The 17,345-nt window shown below is 35.3% G+C and overlaps 1 protein-coding gene across 4 annotated transcripts in view; it reads right to left on the bottom strand.

Moving 5' to 3' along the window:
- Nucleotides 1–17,345, bottom strand: part of nmo (serine/threonine-protein kinase nemo) — a 156,293-nt gene that overhangs the window by 73,754 nt on the left and 65,194 nt on the right. For all 4 annotated transcript variants that reach the window (XM_089730157.1, XM_089730156.1, XM_089730158.1 and 1 more), the window contains exons 2-3: nt 4,976–5,105; nt 3,199–3,254 (exon numbers count right to left, since the gene is read on the bottom strand). In XM_089730157.1, coding sequence (XP_089586283.1) covers nt 3,199–3,254; nt 4,976–5,105 — 186 coding nt within the window. The remainder of the gene's footprint in view (nt 1–3,198; nt 3,255–4,975; nt 5,106–17,345) is intronic.

The following is a 17,345-nucleotide window of genomic DNA, read 5'->3' on the forward strand; positions in this document are numbered from 1 at the left end:
AAACATGCAAAACGATCGATCAGTCATTATTCAATAACATCTGATATCGTAAATGTCTGTCTGTACGTGCGTTTAACAATCGAGCGCATTACACGACTCGATACTGTGTCTATAGAGCGTGGACTGTAATTTGTGCTGGTCGCTTCAATAATTTGATATATTCAGAGAGAAGAATTATTTTTATTTTATTTTAATTAGTTACAACACGTGCACGTACGACCTGAATTGTTGATTGAATTTACAATGAATGTGTTGTCAAAATTATTATTCTATATCAAAATTCAAAAAATAGTAATAAAAACTTCATGTTTAGAATTGCTCTAAACAGATACATCAATGGAACTCGTAACAAACGCATTCGGACATGTACAGATTCTGACGTAAATAATTTATACGGAGAGAGTGTTACGATTACTTGGTCGACTTTCAATATTTCTAATTTCAAACTATAACTAGTCAGGTCATAAGTATTGTCACACAGTAAAAACTTTTCTTTTAAAATGCTGGCCACAAAAAAGTTTATTGAATTCAAATTTCGAATTGTTCATGAAAATAAAAATGTATACTTTTAGAATTTTACTCATTACAAAAATATGGAGTGGACGCATAAAGAAGACCGTGTTGCAGTTATTGCGTTGCATTGTTGCGGTTACGCGCCAATTCAAATTTTTAACATACTGAAAAATTTGAATATAACCAAAAGATTCGTTAATCGTACCATCAAACGATACAATGAAGACTCTAGTGTAGATGACAGGTCAAGAAGTGGTCGCCCTCGGTCTGTTAGGACTCCAGCAGTGATAAAAGCTGTGAAGGCGCGAATTCAAAGAAATCCCAAACGTAAGCAGAAACTGTTGGCCCTGCAGATGGGGTTAAGCAGAACCACGGTGAAAAGGGTGTTAAATGAAGACTTAGGGATTCGGGCATATCGAAGAAAAACAGGACATCGTTTGAATGCTCGTCTAATGGACCTGAGACTGAAGAGATGCCGCGCTTTGTTGAAGCGGTACGCGGGAAAAAAATATCGGGAAATTCTTTTTTCGGATGAAAACATTTTTACCGTAGAAGAGAGCTACAACAAACAAAATGATAAGGTGTACGCACACAGTAGTGAAGAAGCCGGCAACCGTATTCCGCGTGTCCAACGAGGTCATTTTCCATCCTCGCTCATGGTATGGTTGGGAGTTTCTTATTGGGGCTTAACAGAGGTACATTTTTGTGAGAAAGGTGTAAAAACGAATGCAGTTGTGTATCAAAATACAGTCCTGACGAACCTTGTGGAACCTGTTTCTCATACCATGTTCAATAACAGGCACTGGGTATTCCAACAAGATTCGGCGCCAGCTCATAGAGCGAAGAGCACACAAGACTGGCTGGCGGCGCGTGAAATCGGCTTCATCCGGCACGAAGACTGGCCCTCCTCCAGTCCAGATTTGAATCCGTTAGATTACAAGATATGGCAACACTTGAAGGAAAAGGTGTGCTCAAAGCCTCATCCCAATTTGAAGTCACTCAAGACATCCTTGATTAAGGCAGCCGCCGATATTGACATGGACCTCGTTCGTGCTGCGATAGACGACTGGCCGCGCTGATTGAAGGCCGGTATTCAAAATCACGGAGGTCATTTTGAATAAACTTTAGTGTCATAAGAATCTATGTTTTGTTAAGTTCATTTTGGTATATGAATGGTTACATAATGAATACACTTGTTTCAATTATTTTACATTAAACATGTGACAGAATTTATGACCTGACTAGGTATATTAATACGTGAAGCAAAAACTTTGTATCCCTTTTTACGAAAATTGCGCGGACGGAGGAGTATGAAATTTTCCACACTTATAGAGAATATAGAGAAGAAGTGCACAATGCTAATATTTTTTTTAAATAATGCATAAAAGATACATTAAATCAATATACCATGTATTTGACGCACACACGCATGCATACTATTTATTGTCAAACTTTTGTTCTTGACGTCTGTAGTCAAACTGAGAATAGATTAAATATTGTTTGTTTTTGTTAATATTTTTTATAGTGTAGTCTTGGCGAAATTTGTGATTATAGAAGTATAAAATACAATCATAATAATTTACAAGCTTACAATTCCAATTAATTATAGTCGAATTTCGACTACTGCGGGACCTCTAGTATTTCTAACAAGTTTAAATTCTTACATCCTTTACTGCGCCGTTATTCTCAGCTTCGTTCTCTGTTCACCCTCGGGCATAATGAAACAATGCATCAAGCCGTAAAGATCACAGCGGCTCATAAAAATCACAATAGACTGCGCGATATAAAATTTGAAACATAAACCCAACGTTATTCCGCGCCCTGAAATTTATGTGGCGGCCGAAACGAAAAAAAAAAAAAAAAGATAAATTGTGACCGCTACCCGAGTACAATGAAATCCAGAGCTATCCGAGCTGCGAACGTCGATGGCTCAAGCCACTGAGATCACCTATTATACAGCTACACGATTTCACGCAGCTATTGACCTCAGCTTAGACGAAAAATTGTACCGAAAATCATGGTCTTGACAAATCGTGCGAATATTGATCTATAAACCATTAAAAAAAACAATTTTGCAGTTTTACTGGTGGTAGGACCTCTTGTGAGTCCACGCGGGTAGGTACCACCACCCCGCCTATTTCTGCCGTTGTAACTCTACTGAGACCTTAGGACTTATATCTCAAGGTGAGTGGCGCATTTACATTGTTGATGTCTATAGACTTCAGTAACCACTTAACACTAGCTGGGCTGTGAGCTCATCCATCCATGTAAGCAATAAAAAAAAACAAAAAATCCATGGTCTCGACAAATCTGTAAAAACGATCTGTTACCCAATAAACAAAAATCAATTTCGCAGTAACTAAAGTACAAAGTGTTCGTCTCCTAAACAAATTAGTAAAGAATCTCGAGAAGTTATCATTCTGCAATAAACCGAAAAAATACAAATTATAACAGGCCTATAAATCTAACATTCTCTCAAGGGATCTAACAAAGATAAATCACTGAAATTAGCGTACAAAATACGGAGATATTCAATTTAATAACAAAATTATTTTTGATAGCCTAAAACACGCTGGTAAATGCTATATTGGATAGATAACGTGTGAGGTCAGATAACATGAGATCGTCATCTGCAAAATATGCCGAGCGAATAACATTACACGAAAAAACAATTAAAAAGGATACATTTCCTGGAAGAAGTCGAGGCTAGGTGGCTGTAGGATGTCTAACGCCGATAGTACCTGAAAAGACAAAGAAACACTTCATTAACACAAGGCCGCCTTTCACAGATCTGTCGATAGCGATAAGCTTCGAACTCGCCAAATGTCAAGCTGACACGTTATTACCCACCGCAATGAGTTCACCACCGACTTTCTCATTTCAATGCTAATAGGGATGTTGGCTATGTTTATTATCCCGATATTATCTATAATCTAACATAACAAGGATTTAATAATTCCGTTTAGAAATGAAAGTAAGACATTTTCAAAACAGGCGGTTTAGATTATTGTCAAATAACTAAAAGGGAAGAAGATGTTTTTTTTTTCCTACCTAAGCTGATAGCCGTGAGAGGCTATTTCAGCGGAACCTTAACTAGTAGGTGAGCTCACGGGGCTCAAACCTGACGACGTTGCTAACACGAACCCTAGCAAGAGCCGTGCTTCGCAGAATCTACCACCGGATCGGAAACGCGACCCACTGAGAAGATTCGGCGAGAAACTCAGTGGGCTGTATCTGAGGGTAGAAGATGATGACGTCACGGCCATTAGTGTTTAAGTACACGACAGAGATGAATGAATTCCCACAATGAATCCAATTTTCTTTCATATAGTACCTATAATCCAACTATGACAAACTTTTGATACTTTATAACTTTGATACTTTATAATCAAAGTGTCTTACAAACTTTTGATACTTTTTGCATAAAAACGTACATATTTGTTATTTAGATATAAAGCAAAGTGCACAACCACAGGCGACATCCTTATTCAGGTTTGTACGTAGCGACAAATGCGCGCAAAATGAAAACAACACACGCTAATCGATAAAACAGTGAAAATGAATAAATTATGAGCGAAGCCGCATTCTGCATCATAATAATTATTTCGTGGTAACGTCCAATTCATATTATCCAAAACACAATGACTATGTAGATGTTTCAGGTAAATTAATTGGCTCCGTATCAAATTATGGTAGTATCGGATCTGATTAAAGCACTGGTTCAGAATAATTTATGGTTAACATGAATAGTTTAAATTGTGATAAAATTTTGGCGGTAGGCAGCGGCTTGGCTCTGCCCCTGGCATTGCTGAAGTCCATGGGCGACGGTAACGACTCACCATCAGGTGGGCCGTATGCTCGTCTGGGACAAGTGCAATAAAAAAATATTGAAGCGAGATTAATATAGTGACGGCTGACAAGTCGCCCCATTATGAGAAAACCAAAGATATTTTGATGACAAAACTGCTTCTCTATAAGAGGTCGAGTTAATACAGTATTTCGTGTTCAAAGGAAAGAGCTGTGGTTTTAATCAAATACAATTTAAGATGAGTGTATATTTGTGTATGTGATGTAAATATCATCAATTTGTTTATTTATGTTATCATTTTCGGATTTGACGTTTATTGTATGATCACGAAGGAATTGCTTTCAATTTGAAAGACGGTGATTACTGGCAGCTCGTTATGGGAACAATCATTACGCCGATTTCTACAGCAAAGCAGCCATGGCTTCCAGGACGTGATTTTGGTTTGAAAAAAGATGATTTTTTTTATTGTGCTCAGACGATCAGACGGTCCACCTGATGGTGAGTGGTTACCGTTGCCCATGGATTTCACCAATGCCATGGGCAGAGCCAAGCCGCCGCCTACATTATTAGCATCCTATTCTTTGTTTAGGATCCCAAGCTGCTTCTACATCATAAGTGTAGGTAAAATTTAAATCACCAACCAGATTAACTTACATTTTCATGCTTGAAAAAGCAGAGCATCTTGAGCTCGCGGAAGACACGTTTTGAGGAGACAAGCGACTGGAATACGTTCGGCAGTTTCTTGAGCGCCACCCGCCGGCCATCGCGAGGGTCCGTCACAGCCCTGTCAAGGAAACAATATATAATTTAGTTCCGTATTCAGCTAAGCAAGTAAAAATAAACGTTTATATTCGAGCAAATCTGAAACCACTAACGGAAGATATTTGGGGATAAAACGTAATCTATTCCAATATTACTCTAAAGATGAAAGACAATCAGTTCTACCAATAAGTTCAATAATAGCCCTGTCATTTAGATATCCTTCGATTGTAATAAGAACAATCGGGCCGTAATAATTATATTTCTGGAATTGCATTGATCTTCCTATTGTCATTAAAGTACCAGCAGTACCCCATTACCATTACAATGTAAGTGGGGTTACGCACAACAATATGAATTTGCCCGCTGGTTCGTGACATGTATTGACATAAGCATCTGAATAATCCAAAGTTCGAAATTAGCATACCGAAATAATTGTACCTCATTCGGGTAGCCGAAAATATTTAAAAGAAAATCTGTATAGATAAAATGTTAGAGGTGTGCTCTGGACAGATTTTTCTAGCAATGCTATTTTTATTTCACTTCATGGACCATATAAAATTCTTATATAAAAAAGTAGCATGATATTTTTATTCAATACTAGCTGACCCGGCAGACTTCGTAGTGCCTCAATCGATAAATAAAAGACCTAAGCTTTTGTATAAAATAAACTTAAAACAAACAAAAGGAATCCGTCCGACGGGGGACACATCAAAGGATAAACAAAATTGTTATTTTAATTTTATTCCGAGCATTTTCATATTTATCTACCTTTTAAACCTGACTTCCACAAATAATTCAAGTCCAAAATTAGCCAAATCGGTCTAGCCGTTCTCGAGTTTTAGCGAGACTAACGAACAGCAATTCATTTTTATATATATAGAAGATAGATAAAGTTATTAAAGTTTATAAGCGCTTTTAGAGTAGTGCTCGATACAAGATATTATTAGTTTTCTGAATCGCGTCATACTTATGTTCAATAGCGTAATATATACAAGTGTATTTCTAAGCAACTAATTTAATATTTTTTTTAAACTATATTTCTTGACTCAACACTTCACTCACATGTAATCATTAATGATGTAGCCAAGTTCCTGTCGTAATAAATACAATACGAAGACAAGAGACTCCAAAGTCAAATGAAATATGTGGATTCATATAAAACTAGAAACTTGGCAAATGTAATCATTAATGAAGCGATTTAATCAATGACTGATATATTGTAAAAGATTCGTGCACGCTATTTACCGTGAAGAACTGGAGAAACGAAGATGTAAATGTAAATCTATACTTAATATTATAAAGCTGAAGAGTTTGTTTGTTTGAACGCGTTAATCTCAGGAACTATTGCTCCGATTTGAAAAATTCTTTCAGTGTTAGATGCTAAGACCAATAAATACAAGCGGAGCACCAAATAAAGAATGTTTCAAAATCGGGCTTTTTCCCTTTTGAGAGCTTCCGCTGCGTGCGTTGCAGAAACAATTAAAGTTCCGCTAAAATAATGTATGACAGAATTGTTCCCCTTTAAAAAATCTAAACAAAGTCCGCGACAGCATATGTCCATATGTTAAGGTCGGCTCACTATAACGTTTTTTATGCTAACCAAAATTTGTTCTAAAATAAAGCATTCGGTATTTGTGAACCATTCCTCGCGGATGAAGTCGCGGGCAAAAGCTAGTTCAAACTAATCAATTTTTACTTTTACATTTCATTTGATGTTAAAAATTCAAAATATTTAAAAGGACTCTTAACATGTTCGAAATACAAAAATACGCCAATTGTGTCGAATCCAGGACGTACCCTTGTATTAAAGGGACCGTTAGGTCTGCTCTCGCGATTATTATCACACGGAGAATGCCCGATAATATCCGAAGCGAAGGGAACCAGGGATGGCAGTTGCGAGCAAGAGAGCAACGACCGAGCCCAACTACAACGTACGCTACAACAGCGTACGGGAGATTTTAAATTAGGGATGTAGCTCATTTATTACACGCTACAATATGAAACGTAAATATGACAGAGTGTTCTCCATGCGCGGGACACATTGAATAAGAAAACACTTAAATTTAAGAACGTGTTTTTGCGTGTTCCGCTTGAATAGGTTCTTTATACAGGGTGTTGCTATTCATTTTCCTTATAAATTATTTGAATTAAAATGTTTAGTTGTTCTTCGTTTATCCTGTCATATACGAATATATTAATTTCAATTTATTTAATATAATATTTATTGCAATTATAAAAAGGCGCCATAACTGTATTAACAGTATGGTCTGACAAGCTGAACTAACAAAGCTCGACGAGATCATAGCGTGGTTGGTTACCTTAACATTAAAAGTATTATTCGTTACATATCAACGATATTACTGTTTGTTTACTTTTTTTTTTACCAAATTTTGTGGAGTTTTCTGAACAAAACAAACTTAAAGAACGGGCATCCAAAATTAGTCGTATTGATTCTGTAATTAATCTGCCTAGGATGTACATAGAATTGCAAAAGATCCTGCGTAGCATTAATGTTTGTTTTCGGTTGACCGAATAAATTAAGAATATTGTTGTTCACATCTGTCTGTGAAAATATCTTGATATTATTAATAACGTGATAAACATTTTTACCAGGATTCTTGTATTCGCCAATACATATTAATGGTTTTCGGCATTAGCAACCCACATACACGAATAACATATGAACATATACCCCTACACTTTCTAAGAAATGTCACGTAAATTAGTAAAAGCTAAAACTGGAAACACAACGGTGCGTGCTTTAGCTTGTAAAGCTCGAATAAGTTACGCAATATTGCTCAAGTTCGGACCGAGTTAATTGGGGAATACATGAGCCTCGGTGGGCATTGGACCTATCAAAGTCTAGGTGAACTGAAGGTAAATGATCCATAAAGGCCCTTCGTATCTAAAGTACGTTATTAAACGAGCGGTTGTATCAAAAATATATATAGTTACCGTGGACTATCCACCACAAGTAATTTTTCTTATGAGTTTCTGCATTTTACGATACCACTCTCTCGGTTTAAGATACATCTTTTTTACGATGCTCTTTTCTATATTTAGCTTTTGCCTTTTAAATGTCCGTTTTTAGGTTTTATTTAATATATTTATTTATTTATCCTAATGATATAACGTCACATATGATTGATATTTAGCCAGGACGAGGTTACAGACGTGCTTATGTACTGACTAGAACCATTAGGTATTGAGTTCTCAGAAAATATTCTAACAGATAGTTCGGTACGGACTGAAGTAACAGTTTAACCCGTACTGTTGTTTTCCACGAAAATTTAAATTGGAAATAACAGTAAACGAATTAGAGCTATAATTTCATGGTTGCATAATACCGTAAGAATGGCTGCTTGATGAACAAACATAACATTTATAGCTAAGCGATATCGTAACGTGGGTCTGTATATTGATATCCTCAAAAAAATTAGATTAAATTTAGATGAAGTACATACACACATACACCTTTGTAGGTCTCTAGCATAACGCAAAAACTACTGGACCCATCGGAGAAGCCTTCTTTTTTTCATTTTCTATTTAATTTTTTTATCATGTCTTGTCTAAAAAAAAACCTTACATTTGTAGTCAATAGCAGCTAACAATGTGATTTTCCATTAGCAATTCACTCAACTTAAGACTAGTGGAACCGTAAGACATATCTTATTTCTGATCGTAATTAAAACAAAAAATATTAAGCAATTATAGCAGCAAATCCTTTGGTAAGATTTTTGGACCCACCTCAAATTTATATACATTAGTATTCATAATAGAATTAAAACTATACAAACAAACGGTCCAAAAGTTTATCCCAGACCTAACTTTTATAAAGCTGTACCTTCAAAATGAGAACATAAACTAAACCAATATCGGTGTTGATATAAAGCTAGCCACTAAAATTAGATTAAGTCCCGCCACACCGAGCGACCGGTATTTTTATCAAATTTCCAAGCCCATTAAGCCAGTACCACACGTGCGGTTTTTACACGCCCGTTATCAAATACAAACACCTGCTCCGAAACGAAATTACTATTGAAATTAGAGAGCAGTTATACAAACAGCCAAACACAACGTTATGTGTCATAATAAAATTTCTAGATACATTTAAAATTAGCTATTTTTTAAACTAAAATCTGAAATCCATTTTTTTAACAAAACTTTTTCCAGAACAGAATCCACTTTCCAGTTACAGCATGTGCCAAAGAAGTAGATATATGTATTATACATACGTTCGAGAAATATTGAACTCATTTTAGGGTAATAGGATAGAGCTATATCAATGTGTAGATCTATTATATTTAACTTCATGTCTTATTTAGTAATTAAAATACATTTTGTAAGTTATGCGGAATATAAACGTTCCCTGCTGAAAAAAGTGGGCAGTTGACACGGAGGATATAACTGGCCTTTGTCTATGTAATTAGGAAAAGGCTGCCATTAGTCTGCTAATTCGTGATGGCGTCTCATTAATTTTTTTACTGTTGCTATAATAGTTTGACGAGTTCACATCTGATTTTAAATGGTCACCGGAGCCCACAAACATCAACAACGTAAATGCCGCCACGAATCTTGAGACTTAAGTCTCAGTTTTTCAGTATAATGGCTGTCCCGTCCTTCAAATCGAAAAGCATTACTCTGCTTGCTTAACGGCAGAAGTAGGTAGGTAGGGTGGTGGTACCTACCCGGGCGCGCTCACAAGACGCCCTACCACATGTTAAAATAATCTCTAGTCGCTTCACTTCGTATCATAATTTGTAATATCTGAATTACATCACCGGAAACATGTTTTTCTTTTAGCCTGCACGTATGCGTATTGATGTTACAGTGTCTACTTGCATTACTGTAAACAAGACCCCGTTCGTTACGTGCTGTTAATTTATTCTTATTGTCCCATTTTGTTTTCCCAGCGTGTGTTTCGTATGTTTTCATGTTATCTAGCTATACGGCCATTCTTTTCGTAATGTTTGCTTGTATATATAGGTGGTGTGCCGTGAACGTAATGCTTTACGCTCCGGCCGTTTCTCAGCGGTGTTCTTTAGCGTCACATAAAACAGGAACGCGCCTCAAAATATCAAGTAAATCATGTTTACTTCGTGTTTTGGGAGTCAAGAACAATTTATAAATCATATAAGGATTTTGATGTTTGACGTATGTGCTTCGAATGCTTTCGGTGAATTATTTCTTTTTTTCTTTCTCTCTAAGTGTAAGTTTTATGTATTTGTTTTGATGAATATACTGTAAAGTTAAAACGTACTACACTTTAAAAATTAATAAATAATAGTTCAAAAAAAACTAACAAAATACACTTTAATAGAAAATCCAACTAAAAATAAAGTAAATTTTAATAAATTTGAATTAAAAATAGTTTAAGACATAAATTATTTTATTGTAAAAAAGCGTGGGGTGCTTTTCGGGATATTATCAAAATAACCCTTCTACTGATATCTGTTCATAAAATATTTATAACTACTAATACCATGCACCACACGCTTTTTTTAGTTGAATTTAAATTGTTTTCAAATATTTTTTTTTTAATATTGATTTGTCTAGGTCCTCAATAAGTATACCAAATTTCGAGTTAATCCGACGTTTTGAAGGGGTCAAAATCATGTTCAAAGATTCCGTTACATACTAACATACATACGTCTGAAGCTAATAAAAGCGTATTAAAAACCACCATAGACGCATATAGTTTCCCACGTACCTACTCTGATATGATATTTTTTCCCACATTTCCTGTTTTTCTCGAAATGTTTTTATGCATGTGAAACCACATTCGCAATCTCCACATTCCAAACTACAGATATTGTAATAAATCAAACTAGTCGATGTGCCATCATCATTTCTAAGACTAACAGAAACATTATTTAGGGAGCGTTAAATTCAAGTGGTTTTCAAAGTTGGCTTTTAACAACAAACTTTCCGATAAGACAGATCAATAAATTAGTTAGTTAGGCGTCATTCATTAAAAAAAACCTCTACTCAAAAGAAAATGTTTACTGGAACCAAATTAAACCATCTTTGGGTAAATAATTGTATTATTAATAATCGTATTATTTATCAAGAGGTAAAGAAAAATTTCAATAGTTGCAAAAGTACACCAATAACACTTAATAATTACATTGGATAGTTCGCGAGCAGTTCAAGCTGTTCGGTAGTTACAAATAAAATTTAAGTTACGAACCAACTTCAAAGTTACTTTGGGTTCAGAGCACTTAGAAACTTATAAATCAAGGTTATATTATATTATATTATACATTACATCCTAATAAGTTAACATAATTTTATTAAATGAAATGTTTTGTAATTAAAACAATAGGATTCTTTATGTAACTTCAAACAACTTTTTATCAGAGAATAATTTTCTATTGGAAACATTCTATTGTTAAACGTGTATTACTATTTGAAATTTAATAAAGGAAACACATACACAGCTATTTTAGCTGTTAACTTATATTTCCAATTTCGAAAGTAAGCGCAAATCTACCAAACTATTTCGTATTTCAAACAGGTTTTATGGGGTATTGCTAGTATGGGCGAGTGGGTAAGTTTTCCAATACGCTGCGTGCGGCAGGGTCGTCATGGCGCCGAAACTTTCGTTTCCGGTATGTAACCCGTCGCCGGGAGCTTTGACTCCGAGCTACTATGGTATATATTTCCCATTATGTGCGTATCTAGGGATAACTTTGGCGAGCCGCATCTTCGCGGCTGTTTTCCTGATATCCGAGGGTAGTTATGTTCTGTTTGAACCGCATAAATTAGATTATTATTGGCCAATTGTGCGGCCACATCATTCAAATTAACTTCGTTACATTCAAATTAATTTCGTTTCAAATTGAAAACATTGTGTTGGTTTGATGAAATCTATATATTAATACGTGAAGCAAAAACTTTGTACCCCTTTTTACGAAACTTGCGCGAACGGAGGAATATGAAATTCCCTATACTTATAGAGAGTATAGAGAAGAAGTGTAAAATGCTAATTATTTTTTCTAATTATGCATAAAAAATACATTAAATCAATAAAAAAGGATTACACACACTACGATGTATTTGACACAACACATACATAAAAATATATGTACTCTTTGTCTGTCTACTGTCAATTGTCTTTTGTTATTTATTTGTCAAACTTTTGTTATTGTTTAAAGTCTGTGGTAAAATTGAGAATAGATTAATATTGTTTGTCTATAATATTATTTATCTATAGTGCAGTTTAGGCGAAATCTGTGATTATATTATTTATAGAAGTATAATTGTGTTTGACAATAGACCAATAATAATGTTCAAACTTGTAATTTCAATTAATTATAGTTGAATTTCGACTACTGTGGGATCACTAGTATAAATAAAACCCCATTACACATTGAAGAGTCGTTGAAATTAATATCAATTTCTTTCAACGGGTAAAAATATACCAAGTATTTTTTTCCTTAAACCACGCTACATTCATCTTCCTAACAAGCTTAATAAACTTTTCTCGGAATACGGGGCCCTCATTTCCGTATTAAATATTCGCTGATTTTTCTCAAGAATAATGAAGGAATAAAAAAATTGTTCAGACTGGCTAACTGGCACCATTAATAACACCATTCCATCACTTCCCCAGCGTATCATAAAAGGCTATTAAAGAAATGAATGGAGAATGGGCAGCACCGTTCTTTGAAGACCAGTATACTGCAATCGCGAACCGGCGCTTACCATACTAGTGGTAGGGTGTGGTGTGATCCGCACGGCTTGGTACCACCATCCTGCCTATTTTTGCACCGAACAACCGTGCGTTCCGGTTCCAAGGATGGGAAAGCAGTTATAAGTAACATTCAGACTTCGTTTTCATGTCTCAAGGTACGTTGCAGTTTTACAGTATTATAATGCTATAATAGCGTCATAGGGTTCCGATAACCACTGACCACCGTGAGCCGTGAGTTCATTCAAGCTATTCCAATGACTCGTCAATTGTTTTGTCGCAAAACTAAATGTCATCGCTTTTGTCATTTACTTCGAAGATAAATTTAACCAAACACCCATTAAGAAAGAAAATATTCGAACAAGTTTATATAGGACATGGGAGGAGCCTATTCCCAGGAGCGGGGGTCGGCGTGACGATCACATCCAATATTTATAGCTTCGACTTTTCACTACAGCCTTATATAAAGCAACGTACACACGCGAGCCGCTGGCTTATCTCACGTAACCATTTGCGTTTGAAATACTAAGCCATAATTAGGGACGGTTGATTAAAAAATACGCAGAGATTACATTTTAGACGCACGAAACCTATTCAATTATTATATTGAAAATGAAATACATTATTTGTTTAGCTTAGGAGAAATGTTGATATTCCCAACATACAAATACCTAACTATAAAACGTGGTCCTAAACGCCTTCAGTACACCAATCCTGTATGAATTTATCAAATGTTTGACCAAACTCTATTTAAAAATATTCCAACCTATGGAATAATAATATCGATTTCAATGTGTCGATGGATCGTTGAGTGGCCAGAATTTACTATGCGAAATTCTGCAAATGCTATTAATGAGCGGTTTCGAAGCGAAACTGACAGGAGAAAAAAATACATTAAACAAATAGTATTTTGAGAGGGAACTGGCAGGAAGTTTCGGGCCGGCAACTATGTCAATGTCAGCGTATCGATGTCTTTTTTACACGATGAGACGTTCGCGGTCGAATGACTTTTCTAACGAATACAAGGCAAAACAAACGCAGAGACGTATATAATATATTTAAATGAATTTAAAATACCAGTTTTTCGGTACAGTAGCCATGTCAATTGCGAACATCAGATTGTTTTTTTTTTGCAATCGTTAATGTACTGCATTTATTGATGATTAATGTATTCCCGTACATTATTAGGTTTGTCAACGGGCCCAATAATACCTTTAACAGTTCCAATATCAAATTCGTTCACGTGAAACTCAAGTACATTTTCCTTCTTTTCTTCTGCCAAACTAGTCATCACGTGTAGAAGTCTCAAGACGGCACTTAGAAAGAGACAAATGCCCGACTGAGAGAACCTTCACTATTGACAAATCTATAGCTATCTCAGTTTCGCTTCTGTCAAAAAACTTTTCATTGTTCCCGCTTGGCAAGCCCATTTATTTATTCTAAGTGTTTAGGGTTAGAAATAGTGGTATACGACTCTGCCCTTTTTGACTCGACAGATTTTGAATGCGCATGCAATCACAATATATTATTTAAATGGACACACCAATATTTAGAAACTTCTCAAGACAGTTACAATAATATGTTCACTGTTTACTGGCTCATAGCTATGTAGTGAAAGAGATTTAAACTGAACAAAGATTATGAGAGACTTAGAAGGCGTCGCATTATTTTAAGAAAGAGAAATAATATCGTAAATTCTCTAACACATGTTCCAAAACTATAGGAGAAATGAGCAGACTACTTATAGTTAAAAAAAGATGGACTAAGATGGTTACCAATTGTAAGCATTCTTCGGAAAAATAATACACAAATAGTAATAAGCTACGTTAAAAATTAGCAAAATGGAGGAGAATCTTTACTCTTCAAGAAACGGAGAAGGAAATGATAGCTATTAAAGAAAAATACGAACCGCATTGATAGCAAAACTGAATAACCGTCGACGCCTTTGCAAGTTACAATGAATGGAAATAATACTTATGGATTGCATTTTTTCTATTTTCAGTAATCGTATACAAACGTTGTTAAAGTTAATTATACTATTGACTTTCTCGTTGGTTTACTTTGCAGATCTACAGAAGTGAATTAGTTGAAGTCTATTGACTAGAAATATTGAGGTTCGAAATGTCGATTACAGAAACTGATTACAATTTAATGGAGCAATACTAATTTTATTTAACGAAATAACTACATTTCACAAACCGGAAGTCGTTGGATCAGTGCTCGACTCTTTACTCAATAATTTATTGTTTGAAGACACTTCAACGAATTCTTATGGTACAATCAAAGACAGTCAGATTGTAAAGGAGAAACCTCTATAGAGGTTATTCTTTTAATTTAACAGTTATATTAAGTGATCGGCGGAGCTCATCGCTACAAATATGCCACTCGCCTGATTGCAGGTCAGTCTCAAATATGATTCTCAAATGTAGCTCTTATCGCCAGAGCAAATGTCAAGTTGGTAACTTTATGTTATTCTGTAAATTTGCGAATTCCCAATTCATTATACACAATTTCACTTTTGTTTTCGCGATACGATTTTTTTTAATTTTTTTTTTTATTGCTTAGATGGCTGGACGACCACACAGCCCACCTGGTGTTAAGTGGTTACTGGACCCCATGGACATCTACAACGAAAATGCGCCACCCACTTTGAGATATAAGTTCTAAGGTCTCAGTATAGTTACAGCGGCTGCCCCACCCTTCAAACCGAAACGCATTACTGCTTCACGGCAGAAATAGGCAGGGTGGTGGTACCTATCCGCGCAGACTCACAAGAGGTCCTACCACCAATAAAGTACGAAACGGCAAAAGACTATATTGTTCATGAATCGTCTCATCAATTAGTTACAATCAATTATTCTCGACGATGGGAAGGTTTCGGTTGTAACATTCACCGAACCGAATATCCCTTTGGTGTAGTTAATAACTCTTTCATTTTCTACTTATTAAGGGTAGACGTTATTTCATTGGATTTGACACTTTGACTTTCGCAGGGTGTGCCGACATTTACGTCGTGGTAGCCACGGACAACGACCGCGGTTATTATAAGCATTACATAATATGTATGTATATATATACTAAGCAGTATTAGGTATATATATATACTAAACCCGTGCTGGCACATTCGAAATTAGAGTAAAGTAGAGGATATCTTCGAATGTGTATAATTAATGTTTTGTCCGGGTTTTTTTTTCGAAAACTATCCTTTAAATTTTTTACTGGTGGTAGGACTTCTTGTGTCCGCACGGGTAAGTACCATTACCCTGCCTGTTTCTTCCGTGAAGCAGTAATGCGTTTCGGTTTGAAGGTTGGGGCAGTCGTTGACTGTAAAAACTGAGACCTTAGAACTGATGTCTCGGGGTGGGTGGCGGCATTTATGTTATAGATGTGAATTGGCTTTGGTAACCACTTGATACCAGGTGGGCCGCGAGCTCGTCCACCCATATACGCAATAAAAATATATATTTTATCTAAGGTATAAGAACACAGGGTCCACTCGAACACATGGAAATACGATAATTTAACCAATCGCAGTTTTTTTTTAAATTTGTGTTTATTTTTTGTGTAAACAGGGAAAACTAGAGATATGATTTTAACGTCAAATTACGTATAGGGGTCTGCGGTATCAGTTCATTTTGGAAAAGGGATCTCTAGTGCGAAATACTTTGGTATTCTTTGCTTTATCCGCTTGATTTGAAATTTAATGAATTGCTCCCAGTCCCCAAATTACAAAGATATGATTTCGTTGAGTTGACAAGGCACCTAAGCACAAAAACAAACTAGATGCCCAAACGTAAAAAAAAGCAAATATATTTAAGAACTAGCTGACCCGGCAGACTTCGTAGTGCCTCAATCGATAAATAAAAGACCTAAACTTTTATATAAAATAAACTTAAAACAAACAAAAGGAATCCGTCCGACGGGGGAGACACATCAAAATTGTTATTTTTATTTAATTCCGAGCATTTTCATCTTTTAAACCTTCTCTGGACTTTCACAAATAATTCAAGACCAAAATTAGCCAAATCGGTCCAGACTTTCTCGAGTTTTAGCAAGACTAACGAACAGCAATTCATTTATATATATGTAAAGAAAAACCTTCATAGTCTAAAACTCTTTAGTTTTATAAAAAGGATTTTTCTTAAATGTCATTCAGTGAAGTTTGACATTAAGTAAAAAGAAAGTTCAGTTTGTTAATATAATAATTTTATTAAATTAAGGGCTTTAAATGTTGTTTTCTCATTATACACATAACAGAAAACGCAATTAAGTCTTTTATTGTTTATTTATTCTGGAGTACCCAATATCATTATAAAACAACATTTTTTGCAACACCATGAATAAAATGGAAAAATTAAGGTTTGATTTTGCTGTGAAATCAACGGAAGATGGAAAATCAAATGTTATATGCATAACTTCAATTGCTACACCTGATGGACAGATTTTTGGGATACCAATCGAATATCAAAATGCCAACTTTCATGAAGAAATTACAAAAACTTCAAATTATGCAAAGGTAAAAAAATCTTTAAACAAAAGACACCAAACCAGAAAAGTATGGATTACTTT

Source organism: Bombyx mandarina, chromosome 10 (assembly GCF_030267445.1).
Source record: "Bombyx mandarina strain Sakado chromosome 10, ASM3026744v2".
NCBI classification, from domain to species: domain Eukaryota; kingdom Metazoa; phylum Arthropoda; class Insecta; order Lepidoptera; family Bombycidae; genus Bombyx; species Bombyx mandarina.